At 49.6% G+C, this 24,891-nt stretch overlaps 2 protein-coding genes across 2 annotated transcripts in view; one reads left to right on the top strand and one right to left on the bottom strand.

The window, feature by feature from the left end:
* Window positions 1-15,285, top strand: part of ASTN2 (astrotactin 2) — a 319,829-nt gene extending 304,544 nt beyond the window's left edge. The window contains 3 exon segments of the mRNA XM_068211459.1: window positions 7,039-7,139; window positions 8,365-8,548; window positions 14,344-15,285. Of these exon segments, the coding sequence (XP_068067560.1) occupies window positions 7,039-7,139; window positions 8,365-8,548; window positions 14,344-14,581 (523 nt within the window). The 3' untranslated portion in view covers window positions 14,582-15,285.
* Window positions 15,286-22,476: 7,191 nt separating this feature from the next.
* The window catches only part of PAPPA (pappalysin 1), a 179,916-nt gene continuing 177,501 nt past the window's right edge, over window positions 22,477-24,891 (bottom strand). The window contains exon 24 of the transcript XR_011005673.1: window positions 22,477-24,697. The gene's annotated coding sequence lies outside the window, so the exon portion shown is untranslated. The remainder of the gene's footprint in view (window positions 24,698-24,891) is intronic.

Below are 24,891 nucleotides of genomic sequence, written 5' to 3' on the forward strand. Positions count from 1 at the left end.
CAATCACTGGCCCTGCCCCCCTCCCGTGAGAACTACTATGCTCTCCAGTCACTATTTTTGAGCATGGCCATGGCATCTGCTGCAATTCAGGCAACCTTGTAGTGTGGATAACCCTGGGTGACTTTCCCAGGGTTGACACAAAGCAAAGGTGGACCCCAGGCTGTGCAAGCCTGTCCCCAGCCCCGCAGCAGCTTCACTTGCCCTCACTGTCTCAGAAACCAAGTCTCCTTTTCCCTTTTCCCAAGGCCTCCCTGATCAAACAGCTTCTTACTGTGCAGAGCAGCCTGTGCCTTCCTCCTGCCTCCTTCCTCCAGTATTTGCTGGGCACTGTTTTAGTGAGGCATCAGACACCTGAGGCATGTCCTGGCAGGTGCATCTGACAACTGTGGTCTGGTTTTGTTGGGAGGCATCTGTTGAAGGATAACGATTAGTCTTGCAACATTTGCTGTCCTGGGTAAAAAAGAAGTGTGAATTGTGAGAACAGTTTACTGACAGCCCCATGTATTGGTGTAATGGCAAGGCTTTGATACTCCAGTGTGGCACCAGTTGCTGCTAACCTGTTCCTCCATCATGCTGATGGGAGCAGGTCAGCTGTCACAGATGGTTAAAAGCAGCTCAGTTATAAAAGGTGCTTTTCTTGGTTAGTACAACAGTGAGGAGAGCTTTCTAAAAGATGGGATTTTTTTCAGGATTGCACTGTCCACTGTTTTCTTACCATGGAAAAGCAGAGCTGGAAGCAAAGACAATGAACAACAGAAGACATTTGTGGCAGTGCCAGCCCCAGGGAGATGGGACAAGAGTGACCGCTTCTCTGTAAAGCTTTGCGCAGATCCCAAGCCTCCAGCAGGGCCTTTGGCAGGGATGCAGTGTGGTTAGTCCCCTGCCAGGACACCAGCCCTCCCCTGGCACCATGGACATGGGCATGGCATGAGCAGCCCAAAGCCAGGGCCCAAAAAATAGACCAAGAAATCCTCTCCTTCCTAAACCACCCTCTGCTAATTGTCTGCTCAACATTTGCTGCAGAGACTGGGGGATTGCTCTCATTTACCTCTCTTAATTTTTGCAAATCACAGAGTCGTCAATAAGCTCAGCTGCATTCCTGTGGCTTGTATGAACCGGCTGCTTTTTATTTGATTTGATTTCTTTTTAAATTCTAATGGTTTCTGAATTGGGAATGCTTGCACTAAATACACACACCCCTTTCCATGCCTGCCCAGGCAGCTGCTGGCAAGCAAGCCCCACTCCTGCTCCATGTTCCTCAATGGAAGTGGCTGGGAGGCTCTGCAGGGGATGTACAAGCCCACGGAGGGGAGGCAAGAGTGGGTGGGTGGCTCCTGGACCACTCACAGCCCATGGCATGTGGCTGGGGGTGAAACACCCAAAGCTCTGCTCCACCCCACAGCAGCCCTGGGCTCCCACACTGCTCAAAAAGAGTCTTTTAGGGAAACTGCGTGTGTAATTTATGGATGCTTTTAACTCCAGGAAATGCTGGGATGAAGGTCTAATGCTGCTTACTTGTGGGTATCAGGACAAGGAAACACACTTCCAACTCAAGCCTCCTGGCCTCCCTCCAGAGAGCCCCTCACCTTGGTGTCTGGGAGTGAGGATGCTCCCAAACTACAAGAATGGGAGAGAACAGTTTGTTTGGGTCCCATAAGCACAGGGACATGCACAGTGCAGGGTCTGATGGGTCTGTTCACACCCATGAGTGTCTGGGGGCACCGTTCTGGCAGCTCCATTCTGTACATTCTGGCACAGCCTGAGCCCGGCCCCCATCCCTCGTGCCCAGTCTCCGTGCTGAGATCACTGGGCAGCAGGGAAGCACGGAATGCCAAGAGCTGCTCCTCTGAGGGCTTTTAAAGGGAGGCCTCGGCATTGTTTTTCAGCTGGAACAGGAAGCGAGAAGGGCTGGCAAGGCAGGGTGTGATGTGTGTGTCAGCACGCTGGAGCTGCCTCGGCGGCGTGGGGCTGGGTGCGTGCGAGCCCCGCGAGCCTGGGCTGTGCAGGAGGCACGGACAAGCTGTGACCAGCCAGGGAGTGATGGCAGGACGTGCATGTAACACCTCCGCCAAGTCAGGATTTGTGTTTTCAGGCTCGGCATGACGGGTGGTGGTAGCCATGCTGCCAGGGGAGGGAGAATCCATCACGCTGTGTGTGGGACGCCAGCCAGGGCTGCCCTTGCCGAGCTGCTGGAGTCTCGTGGCTGCAGGAACACGGCACCAAGCCCAGGCAGATCAGCCAAGCTCAAGCCAAGCCCCACTGGCAGGAGCATCTTGTGGTTGCACCACTTTGGAAAGCTTGAGGCCGTGTTTTTGCGTGACACTGGGCTCCGGAGCAGCACCTCTGCCTTGTCCTTCATTCCCATGGGCTCCTCTCAGAGCCTGGCTTGGCCACACAGCCATTGCTGCTGGGTGCAGCCAGCTCCCAGTAGAAACACGCTTAATTAGCGTGGGGGCTTGGCATCTGTGGGAGTGCTAATTGAGCTCCTTATCATAGCCTTTCTCCACAGCCCAGGCAACCCATGTGGTACAGCATCTCACAGAGCAGCTGCACCAGCCCAAAGGCCTCGGGAAGAGCAGACAAGGCAGACCAGAAATGCCTGTGGTATCTCTGTAGGATATAAAGAAATCAGCAGCTGAGCTAAGGAAGGTCAGACTCAGAAGTCCTTATCTGGCTTCCTGCAAATAAGGATCATGAGTGAAGCACTCAAACGTCATGAGCATCATGAGAGGGAGTTAAGAAAACATGCTGTCTATAAATAAGTAACATGTTTTGAGCTTTCATTATCAGTCTCAAGAGTTTTGTGCCTTTATAAATTTGTATTTTGGGTTATTTTCTCTGCATTGAGAAAGGATAGAAACATTCTTTTCAGGGTTTTAAATCTCTTGAAATGCATTGGACAATCTCAACAGCCATTGGGTTCCAGGAACCGAAGCATTAACATCCCCCTCTTGCTTTCTCTTCCTCCCACAAGAAGCATCTTGAGCCTGGTGATAAAACCCAGCCTTCAGCCAGCACTGGGTGGGGAATCTACAAAGAAGGTATTGACATTTCCTGAGGCAAATGTTGATTGGTTTCTATCTCTCCCTGAAAGTTCCTTCAGGTCCCAATAGATTTGAATTTAGAAGTAAACATTTAACCAGCATTACTTTATAGGACTTTGTATGCTGTGATTTGCTGCAGAGGTGGCAGCATTTGCAGGCATGGAGGGCTGATCCCTGCCAAGAGCATATGTGTTTGGACCTCTTTGAAACCTCTTCAGGTAAAATATAGTCTAGAAATACAAGTTTTTGTCTAGGATCTTACTGAAGGCACAGGTGAAGAAGAGGATCAGCTGTGAGACAGTAGCAGGGAGTCTGGAGCTCCTTTGGAAAGCGCAGGGAGAGGATGAGGAAATGTGGTGAGGAAAGTTTATCACTAAACAAAACATCTCCAGGGTATAAAGAAGCTTCTGCCAGATCGTAGCTACCATATGGCATTCCAGGTTGTCTGACGTGGTTTTGTGCAATGACTGTAGGTCTCAGACCTTGTAGTTTCTGGCTTTGACTTCACCCCAGAGATCTCTGCCTTGGGCAAGCGCTCAGAACCGCTCTTTGGCCTCATTTGTTTACTGATTACCAGGGTTGGCCTATTCAAGTGCAGCTCTATCCTCATCAGCGGGAATGATGCCTGGCTTGGTCCTTGGCCCACAACACTGTAATAGGTTTAAGTGGGGTAGGAGGATCTCCATGGAGTGCTGCAAAATCCCACCTTGCCCTCGGCTTAGCTCCCTCCCTCAGCGTGATCACTTGAATTTTCCCCTGGTTTGTCATGTAGGTGCAGAATCATGGAATGGTTTGGGCTAGAAGGGACCTTAAAGCTCATCTCATTCCAACCCTCTACCATGGGCAGGGACACCTTCCATATCCCAGGATGCTCCAAGCCTTGCCCAACCTGGTCTTGAACACCTCCAGGCATGTGGAGTCCACAACCTGTTTTGGTAACCTCACCACCCTTATTGCAATGAATTTCTTCCTAATACCTCATCCAAACCTGCCCTCCTTTAGCTTAAAGCCACATCCCCATCCCTCCCATGCAGTGGTGGCCTCTCCTGCCACTGGCCACCTCACTGATGTCCCATTAGGTCCTAGACTGCTCCTTGCCTGCATCTGCTGAAGGTTTCCAGCAAGATGTGAATGCTGTGTTTGCACAGAGACACAGGTCTTTGCACTCCCTTCTCTTGATTGTCCGTTTCCGGGAATAAAAGAACAAAACTAAACCCCAGCACTCTGCACAGTGCCATTAACTGGCCATAAAAGTGTTTTGCTGCAGAGGCTGGGTGGTCAAGTGGTTTGAGAACAAGATTGGAAACCATCATCTCCTGAGTTTCCAAACTGTTCATGTCACTGAGCCTCTCCGGGGCACGATGCTTCACCCCATATGTCTCTGTTTACTGTCGATAAAACAGAGCTATTTAATACTGCTGTGCTTCAGGGTGATCTTTTGGACTGTAATTAATGTTAAAACCTTCTGAGGTCACTGGCTGGAAGGATCTGGAGAGGTGCAGAGGCTGTGTGCTGCTGGGCTGCCAGCCTCCACCCCAGCTGGGGTGATGGATGCTGAGTCCAAAACATGTCATTCACAAGGAATGGAGATGAAAGAGTTTCCTCCACGGTTCTTGAAAGAGGACTGGCTCCAGGTGAGGTAAAGCAATTGGGTTTGTTCTCAAAAAAAAGAATTTTTGACAAGATCAAAATCACTTTGATTCTGATGTTTTTCCATTTACATTGTTTTTGGCTTTTTTTTTTTTCCTTACATCATAAAAAAAATGAAATGAGAGCTTATTTTTTGACATCTATTTTTTAACCCAGGCCTGACCAGGAGAGATGCTCTTGGCAGCTGAGTGACTTTGCTCCTGTGTGAGCTGGGCAGAGGGGAGAAGTGCAGTCAAAAGGCTCACACAGGTCTTCAGCATCACCCAAATGGGTGGATGTGCTTCAACACCCAACCAATCCTCCTGACCCCACTGGCGATGGAATAGGTGAAATGGGCACTAATTGCTGAATATTACAATTATGTTTTGATAAAAGTCTTCTGTTTTCCAAGGAAAGTGCTCTGGCACTGATTGCCTCAGAGCTAATGGAGCCAGCCTGAGCTGCTGCAGGCAGAGCAGAGGTTGCACATTAGCTCTGCTCACCCTTTTCCCAAAGCAAACGCAGCAGCACAGCCACTGTGGCTCGGCAGGGCACCCCAGGATGGTGATGGGGAGCAGCTCCCAGCAGAACCCTGATGTTGAGCCCTCTTGCTGTGCTTCTGCTGATGAGCAAGAAAAGCCCTGCAGTGGGTGAGCAGCTGGGGGTCCCTGCCCTGTTCTTCCACTGCAGCTCCTCATCTCCTGGGGCTGGAGTCCCCCTGCCCAGCACTGGGTGCCCCTGTTGGTGTTGCTGAGACACAAACCTTCCCTGCTGCCAGCAGGAGACTCCTCACTCCCCTTGGACTGAAGGGAGGGAAAGGACTGGTGGCACCTTCAGGATGGGATGCAAAGCCCTGCAGTCAGACTCCTGCATGGAATTCTGTGATGCCCTATTGCTGTGTGTGTCCCTCAGTGAGAACAGCCTGTGTGTGGTACTTGTGAAGTGGCACAGTGTGGATGTCCTTCTTGAGACACTCCCACTCTGAGCAACGCTCCTGGTAAATTAAAGAAATTATGTCATGCCAAAAGGATTAAAAAGCATCTCCTTGGGTGAGCTGAGCGTGTGCATCCCCTGTGTGCCCCAGCTTTGTGAAAATGGGAGTTGTCCCTGCACACAAGTGAGTTAGTTCCTTGGCAGTCTGCTGGCATCCTTTCAGACAGCAAGTATTGTCAGGGAACTAATGCTAATTGCTTGGAGGGAATATGTCCTGTGCTGGGAATTGCTACCGTGCAAATGTCAGTTCTTATCAGCCACATGTGGGATGTGCAGGGCCTGCAGGGAGGAGAGAGGGGGCTGGCAGTGCTCGTGTGTGGTGTGAGAAAGAGGGAGGCATTTATTCTGCCACCCCCAAGGATGCTAAGGACTTAGGACCATTACTTAAATAAACATACCTCAGGGGCTCAATCCCATTTAAGCTTCAGCTGCTTTTATGATACTCCTTACACTCACTTGCAAGAGCTGGTCAGTTTTACCTTAGGCTAAGGAGGGGTGGCATGTTATTTCTCAGGCTGGGTACCCCATCACCAGGCATCTCAGACCTCGGAGAGTTTCAAACCAGCCCCTGCACTTTGTCAAAGCCAGCTTGGGTTGCCATGCCCAGCTCAGAGTGAATAAACACGAACTGATGCCCTTTGGGAGAGTGGACAGAAGATTGTCAGCCCTGCTGTGAAGAAGCATTCTCATCTTGGAGCTTTGATGCTCTGAGCAGGACTCTGAGCTCAGCATCCTGGGACGTTCCATGCAGCCACAGCCTGTTTACTCAATGCTCCGTCGGGCACAAAAGCCATATTTTACTGTCAGATGCTCTCCATTAGCTTCAAGTGTGAAATTATTATTCCCACCCTTTTGCCAGCCCCACCCTTGTGAGGAAATGAGGGAGCAAACAACTCAAGGGCCGTTCACAGGATGAGTACGAGCTGTCACTTGTCAGCACAGAGCCCACTTATGGCAAGAATTACTGCTCTGCTCCCAGAAGGGCCAGAGAGGAGCCCGGCTCGCAAACACCACCACGTTATAATGTTCACATCAGTGCATGGCAGAGCAGCCCTGAGGTGTTTGCATCTCCCTGCAGTCAGGAGGGTTCAGGATGAAGCCCCACGGGGGCCTCTGGGATGAGGGGAGAGGAATGGAGTCCTGCAGATTCCAGAAAGGGATGAAGTGGCCTGCCCCCTCAGTCCTGGTTCTTATCCCTGGGTTCTCCTCTGTTCCAAGAGATCATCTCACATCTCCTCGAGATGCCAAAACGGACTGATAGTGCCTGGATCACATTTTTCCTTTCTCCTCTGAAGGCTGGCTCCCTTAACAACCTGGTGGTGTGGGACTGAGGGATCAAGACATTGTTTTCCTTTTGCTTCCTACCTTCCAGATTTACCCTGTACGCGGTGGATACACGAGGGAGACACTCAGAGCTGAGCACGGTCACCCTGAGGACAGCCTGCCCGCTGGTAGATGACAGCAAGGCTGAAGGTCAGTGTTCAGGTGCCTTGTGTTCCACGCCAGGAGACATTTCCCACAGATTTTGATTTTTCTTTCTTCACTGCACTCCCACAAACCTGCCCGGGCCCTTCTCTCCCAGTGGGAAGGCTCCTTTAAATTCACCCACGGGCACAGGGACGTTTATCTGGGGATAGGTGACAAACTACAGGAGTGTCCCGGGGCAAAGTGTCCTTGGCTGGGCAGCTGATGAGTGTGTGATGCCACAGAGACATCCTTCCCATGCATGGCTGTGGGAGCTGGAGCTGTGTGTCTGACACAGGCCCCCTGGAAAAAGAGCAACCCCTTCTCACAAACCTGGGAGAAGCAGCCCTGGCTGGGCCATGCAGGGCACCTTTGGCTCTGGTTTGCAGGGATGCTAGAGGCAGCTGGATCAGTTTGGAAACAGAAATGTTGGTAAAAGCCCAGCTACTTTTGCACAATTTGCGTTGTTCAGTTTTGAAACTGATTCCACTTGTCCTTACACCCAAACCAGAGCACCTGGCTGCTTTCAGGTTTAAAAGGATTCCTCTATGTTGCCATCATGTTACCTGTTCTCTTTCTTGCTTGTTTTCCATTGGGAATATCACACAGAAAAAAAAAATTGGTTAGTGCTTAGTTCTGTGTTCAATAAGAAAAGCATTCCCATGGAAAAACAGCAAACAGGAGACTAAGGAGAAAGAAGGAGATTCAGTTTTGTGCTTTTCTCATCTCCAGAAAGAGATTTTTTTCTACAGCAGAGAGTTGAAGCTCTTGTTTAACACACCTGAGCTGCTCCAGCTGATGCCCACAACGATGAGGTGCTGCATTTCTGGCTGAAGGACCTGCCTGGGATCAAGGATTGATCTCTTCCTACTCTTTAGCACTATAGCTGCGAAGGGCTTTTGGTTTGGTGAATTTGGGAAGAGCTTGCCTGCCCTTCCTGGAAGGATAAGGCTTTCTGCCTGTCCTGGCAGCTTTTGCCTCTCCTCCTTCTGCTCCTTCATGGAGTACTGCTGGAGTCTTTGGGCCAGCTTTGCTCATACAGGGTACCCACTGCAGGATCAGCCTGAGCCTGAATGCTCTGCAGTCACTGACCCCCACTACAGGCAGTCCCAAGGGACTGGCAGCCACCCCAGCTGCCAGCCCCTGCTGCCAGCCCTGCCAAGGGCTCTGCTCCTCCTCTTCCCATGTTAGCACTTTCAGCTGGTCCTTAATCCCATGCCCTGATCCTTTCCAGAGATAGCTGACAAAATCTACAACCTCTACAACGGCTACACGAGCGGGAAGGAGCAGCAGACAGCCTACAACACCCTGATGGAGGTCTCTGCTTCCATGCTCTTCCGAGTCCAGCACCACTACAACTCCCACTATGAGAAGTTTGGAGACTTCGTGTGGCGCAGTGAGGATGAGCTGGGGCCCAGGTACCTGTCCCTTCCCTGTGTCCTGCCCTGCCCCATGCCCAGAGCACCCCTCTGCTTGGCCACTGGGGATGTGACCCCCTGTAGCTAAGAGAAGTCCCCTTTTGGTGTTCACCAAGCTGTCCTGCATCCCCTTGGACCACCAGGTCCTGCTCAGTCCTTGGATGAATGCTGGTGGGACACCTGGCAGCTGGCTGGTCTTTGCATGAATGTTTGTATCACCCAGCCCGAACCAAGTGGGTGAGCTGGGGGCTTGGAAACACTGAGGAGTAGGGGGAAAGGGGTGTAATATAGGCCTGGAAAAGTTTTTCCTTCTCCCTTTATTTCTATCTGCTTGTTGGATGTGGCTGAGGATCTCTCCGTAGTACCAGGATGACACCTCACAACTTTACACCCCTTCTGGACATAGATCCACGCTGGCCTGGGTCTTGTCCTCCTCCAGAGATGACCTTGTTCGTAGTTTCTTTGGTAGTTCAGTGGCCTCTGGCACAGATCCATTCTCATCTTCCCCCTGCCTTCCCTCTGATGACACTGCAGGCTTGCTTGTCCTTTGCAATTGTTCCTTTTTTACTGAATCCCTGGGAACCATCAGCTTCTTCTTACACATCTTTATTTCCCCTGTTACTTGAGATCCAACCTTCTGAAGGATGTGGTCTAACCCGATACCTGCTTCAAGCTGTGGGACAGCAGGGTGACATTTAAACTGCCAGGTCCGGGACCCAGCTACATCTGGAGCCCAGGGTCAATTTGGCATCTGTCTATTGTCCTCACTGAGCCAGGGGAGTTCCTCACAGCACTCCTCTGCCCTGAGAAATACGTGATTTGCAGCCAAGAGGGTGAATCTATAAAAGCCAGGGCAGCCAGTGCCAGGCTCGTGACAAGAGCAAAGCTCTGCCATCCAGCCTGGCTTCTCAGGGAGCTTGGACAGAAGCAGAGGCACTGACACAGCAGGAGGCAAGGAGGATTTTTTTTTTTCTTTTGCCAAGGGAGGCCATCTCATAACAGGATTTTAATTGACAGGCTGTTCTCCTTCCCAGGGGTATGTGCATTTTTGTACCTTGAAATGTTTATCAGATGAGCCTCGGCTTCACAGTGAATGCTCGCTCATAAAACGGAGCGACAACAGGGGAGTCGATTGCCTCTGTGTAATAAATACATCACACTGAGGTCCCCGTGAGCCCAGTTTCCATGAAAGCCACAGGTTACTGCAAACAGCTGCTGGCAAGAAGACACACTGACAGCCAGATGTCCCAGCCAGACCGTTTACATTAAGGAGACATTAAAAACTTAGCTCATAGGTGGCCCTAAACCAGGATTTTCTGTGGTCAGCAGCATCTCAACACCTGGCTTGCCTCATCCTGCTCATCTCCTCTAGCAACAGCAGCCCCTTTCCTGCTCCCCCCATTCCTTTCACAGGCACCGAGTGCATCTCACACAGTTAATTTGTTCCAACAAGACAGAAGAATCTGTCTAAATCAGTGAACTTTAATGCTACTGTGCATCTAGACCTCTGGATCCCTGCAGCCAGCCTGCTTCCTAACACAGTCACAGGGAGATTTCACTATTATTTTCTCTTACTGTGTTTTCAGGATGATTCTGATGACCACTGCAAGCAGGCTATGGCTTTTAAGAGGAGACAGAACAAATAATTAAGTTAAAAACTTCTTTCCATGCCCCTATTTGTGGCTACCAGCAACACCGGGGTCAGTACGTGGCATCAGCCAAGGGCTCACAATCTGTCCCCTGCTCCAGCCACTCACCCAGGCAGGCAGCTGGGCTGGCCAAGGGACATGAAATGCATCTCCAGAGCAGCGGCCTTCTGGTACAAGGGGGAATGCAATGTTCTGATGGGAGGATGTGATAAGAGGCCATCAAGTCCTGGACTCACTGTCCTCACACATGAGGGTCTGAAAGACCCAGGTCAGTTCTCAGTAGAATGGAAAATCTGAATTCATGACAAAATCACCTCATACAGGAACACAGCAGCCAGGCAGGCACCCCTCCCTGCAGTCTCAGGAATCTCATTCCTCCTTCCAGCCCAGGTAGCATTCTTTAATGGCTCCTTCACGTAGCTTCGCCCTCTTTTAGTACCTCCCTCCAAGGTAAGGCAGGGCAGGGTTTGGCTGGCTCTGGATATATTTTCATCCCTGTCAGCCCTCAAGGTGAGTGTTGGCTGTTGCCTGTGCAGCTGGATAGGACAAACATCCCAGCAGGAGCACCCCTGGCACTGGGCAGAACAGGAAGCTCCTACTCTCGGGCAAATCCTTGCAGAGCTGGGGCTAGCAGCAGGGACCTCAGGGCCCTGTCTCCTGTGCAGTGGGAACACTGGTTCATGTAGGAGCCCTTGGAAAGTGCCCTGGCAGCAGACTCCCATCCCCTCTCGTTTCCTCTCCCCCTCCATGCCACGAGGCACCGCAGGGGGAAGTGGCTGCTTAGAGCTGTCACTATTTTTAAATCCTCCTCTTCATCATTTGTGACTGTGCTGTGACCTCCTAAATCCACCACCTCAGTGCAGTCCAGAATCAGTCCCTGGCTCCTGTGGTGGGCATGTGGTGGGAGAGAGGGCACTGCTGGCCCACACCAACATGGGAGCATTCCCATCTGGGCTGTGGGGTGAGGGGGAAGGGCGTCGCTTCATCCCTTTGGGGACTGAGAGCTTGGGGTCCAGCCACAGGCAGCCAGGAGAGTGACTCCCCTCTCGCTCCCCTGGTGTCCCCTCCCAATTCCTGCCCTTTAATAAGGCAATAAATTGCAATTTCTGGCAGGGATGAGGTTGGTCAGCATTTAGGAAGATTTCATTTCCAGTATTTGAAAAGGTGGTCGTTCTGACCCGACAGCCCTCCGTAGGGAGCACTTGGGTAATACCCAGGACTTGATTTATAGTGTTAAATTGGCAGCCCAAGAACTGCTCCTGTAATTTATTACCCAGTCTTCACCAGAAAGCCTCTCTCTCTTTCTCACCCCTCCCCTCACCCACTCTGTCTCTCTTCCTCCTTATTTTTTTTAAGAGGGAACAGCTGACAGCCAAAAGCTAAATCTAACATTTACACATGACTTCATTACCCTGCTAAAATAAATGACTCAAAGCAGTGAAACCCATCAAAACTGGAGCTTTGGCACTGGACATCAGAAGCGAGGGGCCTGATTCCCTTTCCCCTGTCACCCTGCCTCCTCAGTGATCACAGTTCAGTGTGTTTTCAGTATCTCACAGGGCCAACCCATCATGTGCCACATCCCATCCTTAAACACAGGTTTTTCCTGGGACTGACTGCACAGAGCAAGCTGTGGATGCAGCAGGTGTGTGGAGACAGCTCCAGGAGAATCACAGCCTCTGGCACAGCAGGCATCAGCAGGCTGGGGTGGTTTGACCCCTGAATTTCTTGCCATCCTTGAAGTGCTTGTCACATGTAGGAATATTTGCCTGGATGAGAGGCCTGAGTATGTATCAGGAAGCAAGGACCACATGGTGAGTTCTAACAATATCCAGGTGATCATTAAAGTGTAGTGGAGCAAGTAATGAAAATGGGAAGGTAGAGAAGGCCAAGGGAAGTGGAGGCAAAGGCAGGTTGTGTGGGAGAAAAGTGAGAGATGGGTGAAGAAAGCTGTGGAGGTTAGGATAGAGGAAGTGGTGAGAAGGGAATAGAGGAAGGGGAAAGCATGGCTAGCAGAGAGCTACTGGCCAGCTGAGATATCCACTCCTTGTGTTGTTGCTGGTTACCCACCACGAGGGTTTTCCTCAAGGGCTGGTCATGGCCACTCCTCATTGCTCCCCTCTTGCTGTGGCTGGGAGAGGCCTTGCGGTGAGCTGGAATAGTAACCAGTCTGGGGGGAAAATCCAATGATTGCTTGTTTGACCTTTGAATAAACAACTTCCCCATGTTGTAACAGCGTTCAGGTCCATGGACACCAACACAAGAACAAGATAAAGGGCTGGGGAAGGGCCAGTACCCCGTTTTGGCAGTAGAGCTGCTTTGCGATAAATTGGGATGATCCTGGAGTTGTGGCCTTAGAGAGATGAGATTTCTCCTCTGTGAGGGTGTTCTGGCTGAGTGATCTCCTCCTGAGCATGGCCAGCTGACATAAAAGTCCATCCCGTGAGATGATGTGGGTCCTGTGCTTGTTCAGCCTTCCCTGAAAGGGAGAACCAGTGCAGATGTTAAGAAACAATCTGGCAGCGTGAGGATGGGGAGCACTCGAAGATCACCAGCTCCTGACTCTAGGAACAGGTGAGAAGAAATTCATCCAGGGAGGTTGATCCCAGCAGGAAGTGGCACAGGTGATGGCTTTTAGTCCCTTCCAGCTGCAGTGACTGAAGTTTGGCAGTTGTAGGGACAATCACTACAGAGTTCGGTTTGCTGCTGAGTTGAGCTTGAATCAATCCGTCTTCACCAAAAGCACCTAATGCCATCATGGAATTTGTGGCTCCAAGAGGCACACATCCAGCAGCACAGGACCTGTTCCTGGCAGCGTGTCAGGTCTTGGTGTGTGGGTGGGAGCACCAGATGCTGTAGAAGGTCAGGTGGCTGCTACGGAGAGTAAGGTGAGTAGAGGAGTTGTGTCAGAGCTGGACACAGCTCAGCCCATGACATCTTCACTATTATAGATGTGTGTGCAGCTAACGAGGCTCAAATTGCCCTCAAATTTTTATTATTACAAAATTTTTATTCTCTGCCTTGTGTCTTTGTGGATGAAATCCATAAATGGATATCATGGAGTGTAGTCCAGGAAGGGCCAGCTTCCTTTGTTCTTCCTTTGCCCTCAAAGCTGACCCAGAGCACATCATCCTGGGGAGTAGTGGGACAGTTTTCCATGTGCAGCTCTGGAGGAGCAGTGGTTTCCTACAGCCTTTCATCCAGTGTTCCCACTAAGAAGGGAGAGGTCTGAGTTGGCTGCGGGTGCCAGGATGCTCTCTCACCTCCTGCCACTGTCTCTGCCCTCTGCTCTGGCTCTGAGGTGACCTTGACCAGCCCTTCCCTGGCGTCCCCATCCCCGGACATCAGGCTCCTGACACTCCCCCCAGACTGGGAGCTCACAGCTTGAGCTGCAACACCACTCAGCTTTCATAATCAAATAATCCCCATGTTTATGCCTTGCTGACTGACAGTGCTGCCCCTGACATATCATTATCGGGAATTTACATTCCTGCAGGAACTGTGAAGTCCCTGACTCCTGAATCCAGAGCTTTCCTGTGGCACCAGAGGGAGAGGAAATAATCTGTGATCTTGAAACTTTCAGACCACTGAAGTAAATCCTCCTCCCTCCCTTTGTTTGATTTAGCACTTTGCAGACTCCCACAAGGGGATTTTTGGTTTCTTACGGGTTTATTTTGTTTTGTCTTAATGTGTTGTGCTTTTTTCCCTCACTCTTCTAGTGTCAGTCTTTTGGGGCTGTTTACCTCCTGCAGACTTGGGAAATCAGGAAAGGAAGGGCTGTGCTCATCTGTCAGGGGCAGGAAGGTGCTGGGGGTCTCACCAGGGTGCCAGGTGGGGCCATCAGAGGTGCTGGAGCTGGCCAGGATCATATGGTGGTGGTGACAATCTAGCTGGGGCAGACTGTCCTAAGGCCTACAAGCTGCTCCAGTGGGTCAGACCTGATGTCTTGGTGCTGTGAAATGGTAGATATACCCAGAACTTTAGGAAAAACAGAGCTTCTCTCCATTTGGAACAGGAAAGACAATGTCTTAGGCAATGAGTCTTGTCCATTCTTGCCACAAGACAGAGCTGGTGGCTGAAGTCCTGACTCCTAGTGGCCTCTGTGTCTTGCCTGCACTGCTCTGTTCCCATCTCTGTCCCCTCCAGGAAGGCTCACCTGATCCTGAGGAGGCTGGAGAAGGTCAGCAGCCACTGCTCGACGCTGCTGCGCAGTGCCTACATCCAGAGCCGCACCGAGACCATGCCCTACCTGTTCTGCCGCAGCGAGGAGGTCCGGCCGCCCGGCATGGTCTGGTACAGCATCCTAAAGGACACCAAAGTCACCTGCGAGGAGAAGATGGTCTCCATGCTGCGCAACACCTACGGGGAGTCCAAGGGGCGGTGAGGGAAGGAGCAGGCCTGGAGCTGTGGGAGGCAAAGGGACTCCGAGGAGTCGAGGACTTGTGATGTGCTGAGTGGCTGGTGGGGTTTGGGGTCGGGTGATGTTCAGAGGGGGTGGAAGGGGACAGCGAGGCCAAACAGGACTTTCTCACACAGACAGCAGAGAAACAAGAAATGAGCAAGTTGGACTTTAATTTCTTTTCTCTTTTTTTTTTTTTTTTGGTTGTTTTTGTTTTTTAATTTTTCAAGAGTGAAAAAAAAGAAAAAAAAGAAATTACCTAATTTGACTCAGCATAAAAGCCTCTCCTTTTTAATCTTTTCTTACTGAATTTCCTGGACTACACGCTCCAAAACCCTGGGAGGAGGAGATACCCACTCGAGGCCAGGGCCAGGCAGAGGGGAGCTGATGGGCAGAGGGTGATCCCCTCCCTGCCTGCCCTGCCTGCCCTGCCACCGGGCAGCAGCCGTGGGGCGAGGGGCCCCGGTGCCGTGGTGGCCGAGGACGCCAGGAGGAGGTGGCGCGGGTGGCCGGTGACACCGCGCTGCCAGCGAGGGTCCCGGGGCAGGGAGCCAGGCGGGTGCCCGGGATGCTGCAGGCAAGCTGGGCTTTTGTACCGCTCCGAGTGGACGGGGTGGCTCCGAGTGCAGCCTTCATTCGAAAGGCTCCCGGCAGCTTGTTCTGTGCATTAAAGATTAATATCAAGTCCATCTTCGCTGCCTCCCTGGTGTTTCTTCTTGACGCGGTCTCACCTCTGCTTGGGCATCCCTGGGGTTTCCGTTCTGGGTGTGGCACTCCTGGGATGTGGCTGAGATGAGGGAGCCCAAGATGGATGCATGAAAAGGAGGGAAACGTGCAGCCTTTCACACAGGGTCCTCCCCTCCTCAACACTCAGCGGAGCCACTGGTCCCAGTGGGAGCTGGAAGTGTGTGGGAAAGCCCAAGAAGAAAGCCAGGGGCTAAAAAGACATGGAGAATCTGGTTTCTTTTACTGTCAGATGTGGGTTAAGCTGGCCTGGGCTCCCTGTGGGTAATGGATTTCTCAGCCTGGTAGCCAAACCAAAAAGTGCAAGAGGGTGAGAGGGGAAAAAATACAAAAATCAGATCAGCTCAAAGCTATTGCTTTTTCCTTTTTAAAGCAGAACAACGAACGAACATGAAGAGAGAAGAGTGTAGATTGAATTAATCAGTTTAGTCAGCCCAAAGCAAATAGTTTTGTTTAGTTTTTCAGGTTAGTTAACCCTTTGGCATCAAATCAAACAAACAGGAGGTGAGTTTCAAAGCAATAATGTTTTGAAACCAAACAACAGTGCAGAATTTGATGCGGAGAAGGTTTTGCCAGAGACCTTTTTCTTCTTGAGCTAAACCTATTTGCCTGATTTGCACCCACTCAAATAATTCTGATTGTTCCTTCTGAACTCTCTCCTTTTTTTTTTTTTCCTGAACTTCTCTTTTTTTTCCCCTCTTTGGTTATGTCTCTTCATTTGAGCCACATTCATGTGCTTTGGGAAGGACTCCAGCACCTGGTCAAAGTCCTGCTGAAGATCACGGAAAGCTTTGCTGTGACATTGCAGCTGTAAGACAAGCTCCAAAGTATTGCAGGTTGCCCAAGGTCTTAATTTTTAGGCTAAGTCCCTTTTTCTGATGGAGAGAGGGAAGAGGATTACACTGAGGGCTCTGGGCTATGGCCTGTGTGTCTCTGAGGGTTGTACCACACTGAAAACAAAGACCAAGGGGGGATCATGGCACCACCATGTGTTAAAATCTAAGTGCCCAGCACTGCTGCTGCCTCTTCACCATCCCTTTGGCCTTTTGGGGGTGAGTGGTGGCCTTGGAGTTTGGTTGTGGGGGTGAAGGAGATGATCGTAATTTGTTGCAGTCAGATGGAGACTTTGGTTTTGCCTGGTTGGAGCTGCAACAACACACAGCAAAAGCCTTGGAATGCCAGTGTAGGGGTGCCTGGCCAGTGCCCAGACTGGTGTCAGACCGAGCTGCCCATTTCATGTGCTTCTAGGACCCAGGGTGTGCACTTCAGGTGAAAAACCCCCAAATCTCCCTTTGGAGCCACTGATGTAGTGACTGGGACTGATGTGCAGTTTTGAGTGCCACAGTATAAGAAAAATCTAAAGGCATAGGAGAATGCCCAAAGCAGGGGCACAAAGATGGTGAAGAAGGGCAGAAGCCATACGAGGAGAGGCTGAGGTCACTTTGTGTGTTCAGCCTAGAGAAGAGGAGACTGAAGGGAAATGATCCCACATTTTGCAGCTTCCTCACCAAGGCCAATGGAGGTGCAGGTACTGATCTCTCCTCTCTGGTGACCAGTGACAGTTCCTGAGGGAATGGCATGAATATATGTCAGGGCAGGTCAGGCTGGAAACCAGGGAAAGGTTCTTCCTCCAGAGGGTGCTGGCACTGCCCAGGCTCCCTAGGGAATGGGCACAGCCCTGAGGCTACTAGAGCTCCAGGAGCATTTGGACAGTGCTGGCAGGGATGCCCAGGGTGGGCTTGTTGGGGGGTCTGGGCAGGGACAGGAGTTGGGCTCTGGTCCTCTTGGGTCCGTTCCCACTCGGGATATTCCATGATCCTGTGGCTATGATCATCCCCTCCTGGCATCTGCAGAGCAGGCAGTGCCTCTACTGCCTGTAGGACAGGTTCCCCCGGACACTGGGCAGGACACAGCTCAGACCGAGGCTTCCAGGACCAGCAGCAGCCACAGGGAGCTTGGCTGGTCCATCCTGTCCCTGCTGCTCACCGGGTGCAGCTCCAGGTGCTTTGAAGCTGTCTTGTTTTCTCAAGGCTCTGGCCCACAGCTGTGCCATTCCCTGTACTTTATAAACACAGGGGTTTATTTTGTTTTTGTTTGCTTGGCTCAGGGATGATTCATTTCTTTTGGAAGCCCGTGCAGCACACAGCGATGGGGAGCAGCTCTGTGGTCTCACTGCAGGCAGTGTTGACCAACCTGAGGGACAAATTGCCTGTGTTTTCTGTAAGTGACTGGGCTGGAGGTGTGACAGGGATAATGCTGCCCCTGGGATTCCTCTCCATTGTGAGTGTGGTGCTAGGTGTTAGGAACAGGAGATGCCAGCCAAAATGCAAGGCAGCAGCTGGCTGGCTGCCCCTCAGCATGTTTTTCTCCACTCTGACACCGTGAGCTCCCCCACAGTGGTGTTTTTTGCACCTGGGATGTGCATCCCTCACAGAGCTCTGGGGAAAGGACAGAGCTGCAGCATGGGGATGTTTTGTTGCAGATGGTGATGAAAAGAAGACCTTCAGCTCTGGTAGCCTTGACTGGGAACATAGCAGGAGCACAGGCTGGTTGTCCCCTGGATGCACAGTGCAGCTGTGTCCATTGCAGAGGCTTAGTTTGCTTATTTTGGAAGGCTGCTGAGGAGCTTTGCTTTGCATCCGTGGTGAGACTGGCTGCTCATATGGGTACATGCACAGAGTGAGTTGTGTGTGAGCCTGTGTTAATATGTACAGAGCAGGTGGAAGAGTCTAGACTTTGGGCTGCAGAATTTGATGGCCATTAACCTGTCGTGAAGCACACCTAGCTCCCAGATCAAAGCCAGGAGAGCCTCTGGCCAGTGATGCTACCTGGCACAGCGCACCCAAGCCAAACAAAACGGAGGAATTCGTCGAGGCTACACATCCTCCAGCACACAGCTGAAAGGAAGGGTCTGTATTTTCTCCCTGGAAACTTTGGAGAATGTAACCCTCTGGCTTTCAAGATAAACACTTGTAGTCATAGCCCAGCAATGCTGACAGATGGACCTGTGCCTTATAGTGTACACATACACACACACAGACCCCTGCCACTCCTCTGACTCCCTCGGGGAAAAGGGACCCCAGCTCCAAAAAAAATTGCTTCTTCTTCAAGAGCAGAAGGTTTTTTTTTTTTTGTTGTTTTTTTTTTTTTTTTTTTTTTTTTGCCAGCCAATACCCTGACTTTGCTGTGCCTGGGCTTTGGCAGAGCAGGGGTGATGCTGTCCCAGGTGGGAGAGCACCAAGGGGTAGATGAAACGTGACAAACAAGTGGGGAGAGGGGCAAAAAGAAGCTATCACCCATGTTTAATAGACAAACAACCCACATCCATTTGAAAAGCTGAAATTGTTTCCCTAATGGCATTGCTGGGAAGGGTCACTTGGCTTCAATGGCTCCTGGATGGAGTGAACAGGTTTAGGATGAGTTAAGGTCAGGAGGAGAAACCTTCTCCATGTGTCTTTGCAGTGAGCGTATGTGCAGGTAACAGCATTGATAGAGCAGCCATGGGTGCCTCCTGCACAGCCTGGCCCTACTTCCCCCATCCATGCACCCCAGCACTCCATAAACTCCAGCTCAGCATGGGAAGAGGGTTTCCCTGCAGAGAAACCTTTAAGAAGCATTCACTGCCACTTCCAGCATCCTATGAGAGTCCCACCGGGCACACGCCCTTCGTGAGGGCACCCCAAATCTGCCACTTGTCTGGCAGCTCAGAGCTGGTGACAGCTGCAGGTCCCCTCCCAGGGCTGCATGGGGCTGTTCCCTCCGAGGAGCCTGAACAATCCCCATTGTCCCCACGGCCATTGTTCCCCTGCCCTGGTCCCGGCCGGGCTGCAGCTGGCACGGCACACAGAAGGGCTGATTGTTTGGGTTTCTGTGCTGCTGATGACACACCACTTTGGGACAGCTTCTTCCCACGGCAGAGGCCTCTGGAGTCAAGTGCTGCATTTGCTCCTTTATTTATTTGTTTGGTTTCTGCTTTTCCTCTTTTTTTTTTTTTCTTAAAAAAAAAAAAAAAACCTTCTCCTTGGTTGGATGGGACTCTGCTGAGCCTGGGGATGAAGCCAAGGGAGTGCCAGTGGCTGTGCTGTGTGGGCAGCCCAGGTTCTCATCATCCCAGGGGGTTCCTGGCGGGACAAAGCCTTGCAGTGACACTAATACTTAGCCATGGTGGTGCCCTGCAGTGCCACAGATGACTCAGTAGCCTGCAAACTCATGCCTTGTTTCCCTGGGAGGATATAAACCACGCGTTGTACCTGCTGGGCCAGGGGCAGGATTAGCTGTCCAGAAGTTGAGCATCATGACATGAATTGATGTGCTCAAAGGAAAACGTTTCTGGTTTATTTTCCTAAGCACACATGGCCTGCGTGCCTCCCCGGGTGTTGTTGGTCGTGATGTTAAGCCAGGTCCATGGCTCGCAGTGCCACCATGGTGGGATGACATGCCCTGGGCAGCTCTGGCCTTGCCAGTGTCCCTCACAGAACTTGGCTGGTGCTGGGGGGCACAAAAATCTGCCAACAGACTCTTGGTCCTGGGCACCAGGAGCTTCCAGGGCTTCAAGGATTGGTTTGAACCACTATGATGTGCTTCAGCTTGGGCATTTCCTGTTGTGCCATGAGGGCTGGGGGGCTTTAAGTGCTTGGGTGGAAAGTTTGAGCATTGCAGTAGTAACAAAGTGTGCAATTAAAAGAACTCCTGTTCCCTTCCCTGCACATGCCCACCCTCCCATCTCTCCAAGGCTGTTTAGCAGCCACCGAGGCATGGAGCCTTATGGAAACACTGCAGCACCAGGGCTTGGGAAAACCCACGTTATTAGGGTGGTGTTTGGAAAAGAACAGGTCTGTGTTATAAGGTGAGTGCCCAAAGACAGTGGTGACATTCAGCCAGAACCATCCCCATATCTCAACTCTTTCACTAAAAAAAACAATGGACTTGAAGCATGAGTAGGTTCATCCCTGAGGGCTGGAGAGGATAAAGGGGAGCAGCAGCGACCTTAGGTATGGGGCTCTTAGGTTTCTTTAAAAAAACTTATAACTGGGGAAGTGATTTATAAATAAAAAAACTGGCAGATAACATCTTAAAAGCAGGGCAAGGAGGGTGGCTACAAGGGTTGATGTTGCTCTTTGGATTAGTTCTTCATTCATCATAAGCAAATTGATCAAAAAGTTGTGAATAACATTTTATGTGACAAAAAAATAATGGAAGTTGTTTTTAACCACTAACAATCTTCCCCAGCCCCAAGAGAAGTCAGCCAAAAGATTGTCAAGACCTTTAAAACTATTTTGACACAGTATTGCCTCACTTGTACTTAAAAAAAAACTGAAGACCCTGGCCCTTTGGCTGCATTCTATCAGGGAACTTAGGCCAGTTGTTGACTTGAATGATGTAGGCAGCTGTTACTCCAATTCAGGGCAGAGGCAACAATCTGGGGCCATCACAGTGTTGTGGTAGTTAATGATCAGCAAAAAGCAGAATTCCAGCCTCAGATCCACTCACTTTTCTTTACCTTCCAGATGTGTGTGCCTTAGAAACTGAAAAACTGAGGAGATGAAATGAACAAGTCCAGGAAAAGATAGTGCTGGACCAGAAAGGGTTTGCTGAGTTCGTGTGTCTACATGTGTGCAAGCAAGTGAACGCATGGGCACAAACCTGCCAGCCTGAACATTAATTTGATTTTCAGATGTCCTTGTTTACATGCAAAGGAGTTTTGTTTTTTTTTTTTTTTTTTCTTACTTGTGAGTAGTTTTCTTTATATTACAGTCCTCCTATGGAAGTTTTTAAGCCTCTGTCTTTTTGACATGAATTTTTTCTGCTGCTAACAGCTTCATTTTTCCATTACAGGATGATCTTTAAGGTCCCTTCCAACCCAAGCCATTCTGTGATTCTGTGATTGCCACAGTCACCTGTCTGCGAAGCTGTGACTTTGAGCCAGGACAGGATTTTGCTACATGAATTCAGAGCAATTTCCCCAGCTTTCTTTATTGATTGATCCCCAGACGAGACAAGTAACCTGGACGTAGAAACTGTTGTTCTGACTGTGCATTCCAATTGATCCTGGGGCGGTTTTGCACGTGCAGGAGGAGTGGAGCTGAGCAGAGCCCAGCAGGAGTGAGCTGCCTGCTGTTCCCTGCCTTCATGGCTGCTCCCACCTTCAGGTCTTTATTAATCCCTAATAGATAGTTCAACACGCAGCCAATTGATTTGTGCATTGCTATAGACACAACCCCTTTAATCCTTCATTCCTGGGCCTTTTTATCTGCAGCATGTGCTATTGATAGGGCTGTGTGTGACGCACTTATACTCCATTAATAATGCATTGACTAAAGACAAGGACAGTATAGAAAACACAATGCATTCTTGCTCATGAGATTTCTGTCTCTCCCTGCTCAATATGTTGCAGTGTTTTTTCACTGGTAAAATGCAAAACATTTTTTTACTGACTTATTGACTTATTTATGCCGAGTAAAAAAAAAAAAAAATTATTTATTCTCATCCCTCAGTATACTGCCCTCACCACACACAAAATATTGGTGCACACCTCACAAGGCTTTGCTCTGGTGGGGAGACTGCAATCCCAGCACTCTCTAGACCACTGGAGATTGATTTATCTTTATTTGTCTGTTTTTTCATGTGTCCAAAGGCTCTGTGCATCGGGATGTTCAGGTCTGTGGCTGCACATAGTTTGCTTTCAGCCTTGCTTCCCTTCTAGATAATACCCCTGAGCCAAGGCAGGCTCCCACTGGGAGTGGTTTTCTGGGTGAACATGTTCTGTATGTGAGGAAGAAGCTAAGCAGAATATGGACAACTTGATTTTCAAGCTCTCTCACACCAAAACCTCCACCAGCCTTCCTGGAGAGAAACAGGACCTGAACCCCCTTGGCAGAGCCAAACCCACTGGAGGCGAAATGGCCTCACAGGGCCCTGGCCAGCGCTGCCTCCCTCCACCCACTGCAGCCCTCCGGCAAAACACAGCAGTTTTCAACCCCCTGCCCCAAAAGCAAAGAGCTGGAGCAGGATGCTGAGCAGCTGTGCAGCCAGATGTGGGACCCCACAGCCACTCACTGACCAGGCTGGGCACCCCTGTGGGCGTTGCTCAGGACCGGCTCGACCGAAAGCAAAGGAGACGTGGCAAGAGTGAGGGGTCCAGTTCAGAACTCTTTAATACAAGCTTATATTGTTTGTGTTTCTGATTCTCTGTTCTCCCAACATCTGGGGACATTAACTCTCATATGTGTGTGAGCATGTGTATGAAGATATATACAAAATCACACAGTTAAATATTTAAGCATACAAGGTATTATATATTTATATAATATAGAACTTTAGGGTATAGGAATCAACAATGGCAAAATATTTCTGATGAATCTGACATAACTTTTTTTTTTTTTTGGAGTGAAACATGACCTGTTTTGAAAGACCAGAGGAAGCTGTTGCTTATTCAAAGAAAGAGAAAAAGCTGTATAAAGAAATTCTGTGAAAATGATTTAAAAAACATCATGAACCAAAGAAGGACAACTGTTAAAAACTGTATTGAAAAAAATAAATTAGATGAACAATTGTGTAAATATAAATTAAAAAAGATGACAATCTTAATAAATAAGCTTTACTATTTACATCTTTATATATTGCTTGGAGACTTAAATTAGATCCGTTAAAAACAAACGAACGCAAAATAAAACCCAAAATTGGAGCAGCAAACGTACAGGCGTGAGGTACAGAATTAAGGGTTGAACTGTATTTTGCTTGTTTCTTTTTTTTTTTTTTTCTTTTCTCTTTTATACAGTAGACCAGTAGAATTCTTGTGAAAATAGATCCTCAGCACTTCATTGGAGTATTGGTTGACGTGGCTTCCAAAAGGTGCCAAGAAAGATTCCATAATAATAATAATAATAATAATAACCATAATAATCATAATAATTATAATAAAAAGATACAATATGATACATAAATATGGAAGAGCAGTTGGTAATATGATTACATTTTTCTCTAGACGAGATCACAGTTTTATTTGTAAATATTACACTGATATATATATAATATTACACATATAATATTATATATATATCACATATATATTTATATATATATTTATATATATAGTATGGCTCAATCCTGCTCCCAGTGAAGTCAACAACAAAAACCTGTGTTGACTTGATGGGGAGCAAAATTCAGCCTCTCATCTGCAGACAGGTACGTAATTACAGAGGCCGTACAATGCAAACTCCACAATGGTTCCAATTCCCTCTTGAATTGCTGGTGAAATGTTTTGTTAAAGCCCTGGTTCTTTGCACTCAGAAGATGGAAACTGGTGGTTGAATGTGGCCTCACCAAAAGAAGGAAAAAACAAAGGACTAAAAACTAAGCCAGAATGGGAACCAAAGACAACTTGGACTCGTTAGCTCCGCATCTCGACCCAACAGGATTAAAACTACCAACAAGTAGCACCAAGACTCCTCACTGAACACCTGAAGCCAACCCAAGCTCTTGAATGTGGCCTCAGAGGAAGTGATTCTCATTCTTAATGAATCTTGGATGTGTAGATCCGGTGAAAAGGGGAAAACACAGTTTGCCAAACAAAGACAGAAACAAAACATTAAGCCTTGCTTTGCTCCTGCTAAAAGAAACAGGGGGGCTTGAACCCCCCCAGGTGGCAGGAACAGCCCAACACCAAGTCCCTATTGCCCAAACTGACCATAGCTCCAAGGAAATACATCTTGGGCCGCCTGGACCTGCTCCTGCTGATGTTCTGCTCATGTTCCCACTGAACTCAGTGGTCAAGGTCCTCCAGGGAAATGGGACTGTTCTTGGGCTTCAGTACACCCAGCATATAAGGTCACCCGGAGGCAGGAGTGCTGCTGCACCCACAACAGGGAGATGGCCCTCCCCAGAGGATGGGGTAATGTGGAAAAAATCTAAAACAGATCAGCTCAGCTGCACCACTGAGACCAAAATGGGGCCCACAACCATAAAGATATCTAGAGATACCTAGAGTGAATCACTGCAAGGCATGTGGTCCTCTCCCAGTGATATGAACATGCCCATCAACTCTCACTGGGGCCTCCAGGAATTGGGCAGGAGAGTGCAAGATCCTGCAGAAAGGCTGGGAATTTCCATGGCATCCAAAATAGTTCAAAGGCCAGACTTTCATCTCTGAAACCCCTCTGGACATCCCAGCCTTGGCTGACTTCACCACATCCCCTCCTGTCTTCTAATGGGCACAATGGGCTGGGGTGTGGGAAGGCGGTGGTCAGCACCCCGCTTCCCCAAAGTGGGAATCACCTGTGTGATCAGGTAGCAGCTTTCTCCTTCCCCCTTCCCTCCCAGTCTCTCGCAGCTCTCCGGGATTCAGACTGTGCAGTGCTTCTGAGTGCAGTAATTAGAGCACAGTGAAATACTGATTAAATGCGTATGTACAGTTGGATAACGTAAAAATAAGCACAAATACACACTTAAAAAAATAATCTGGAAAAAAAAATAACAAACTCCACCCCCTCCCTCCCCCCACAAACAACAATATACCAGGGGATAACCCCTTAGCCTTAGTTCCTGGACTTATC

The sequence above is a fragment of the Anomalospiza imberbis genome, chromosome 21 (genome assembly GCF_031753505.1).
Source record: "Anomalospiza imberbis isolate Cuckoo-Finch-1a 21T00152 chromosome 21, ASM3175350v1, whole genome shotgun sequence".
NCBI classification, from domain to species: Eukaryota; Metazoa; Chordata; class Aves; order Passeriformes; family Viduidae; genus Anomalospiza; species Anomalospiza imberbis.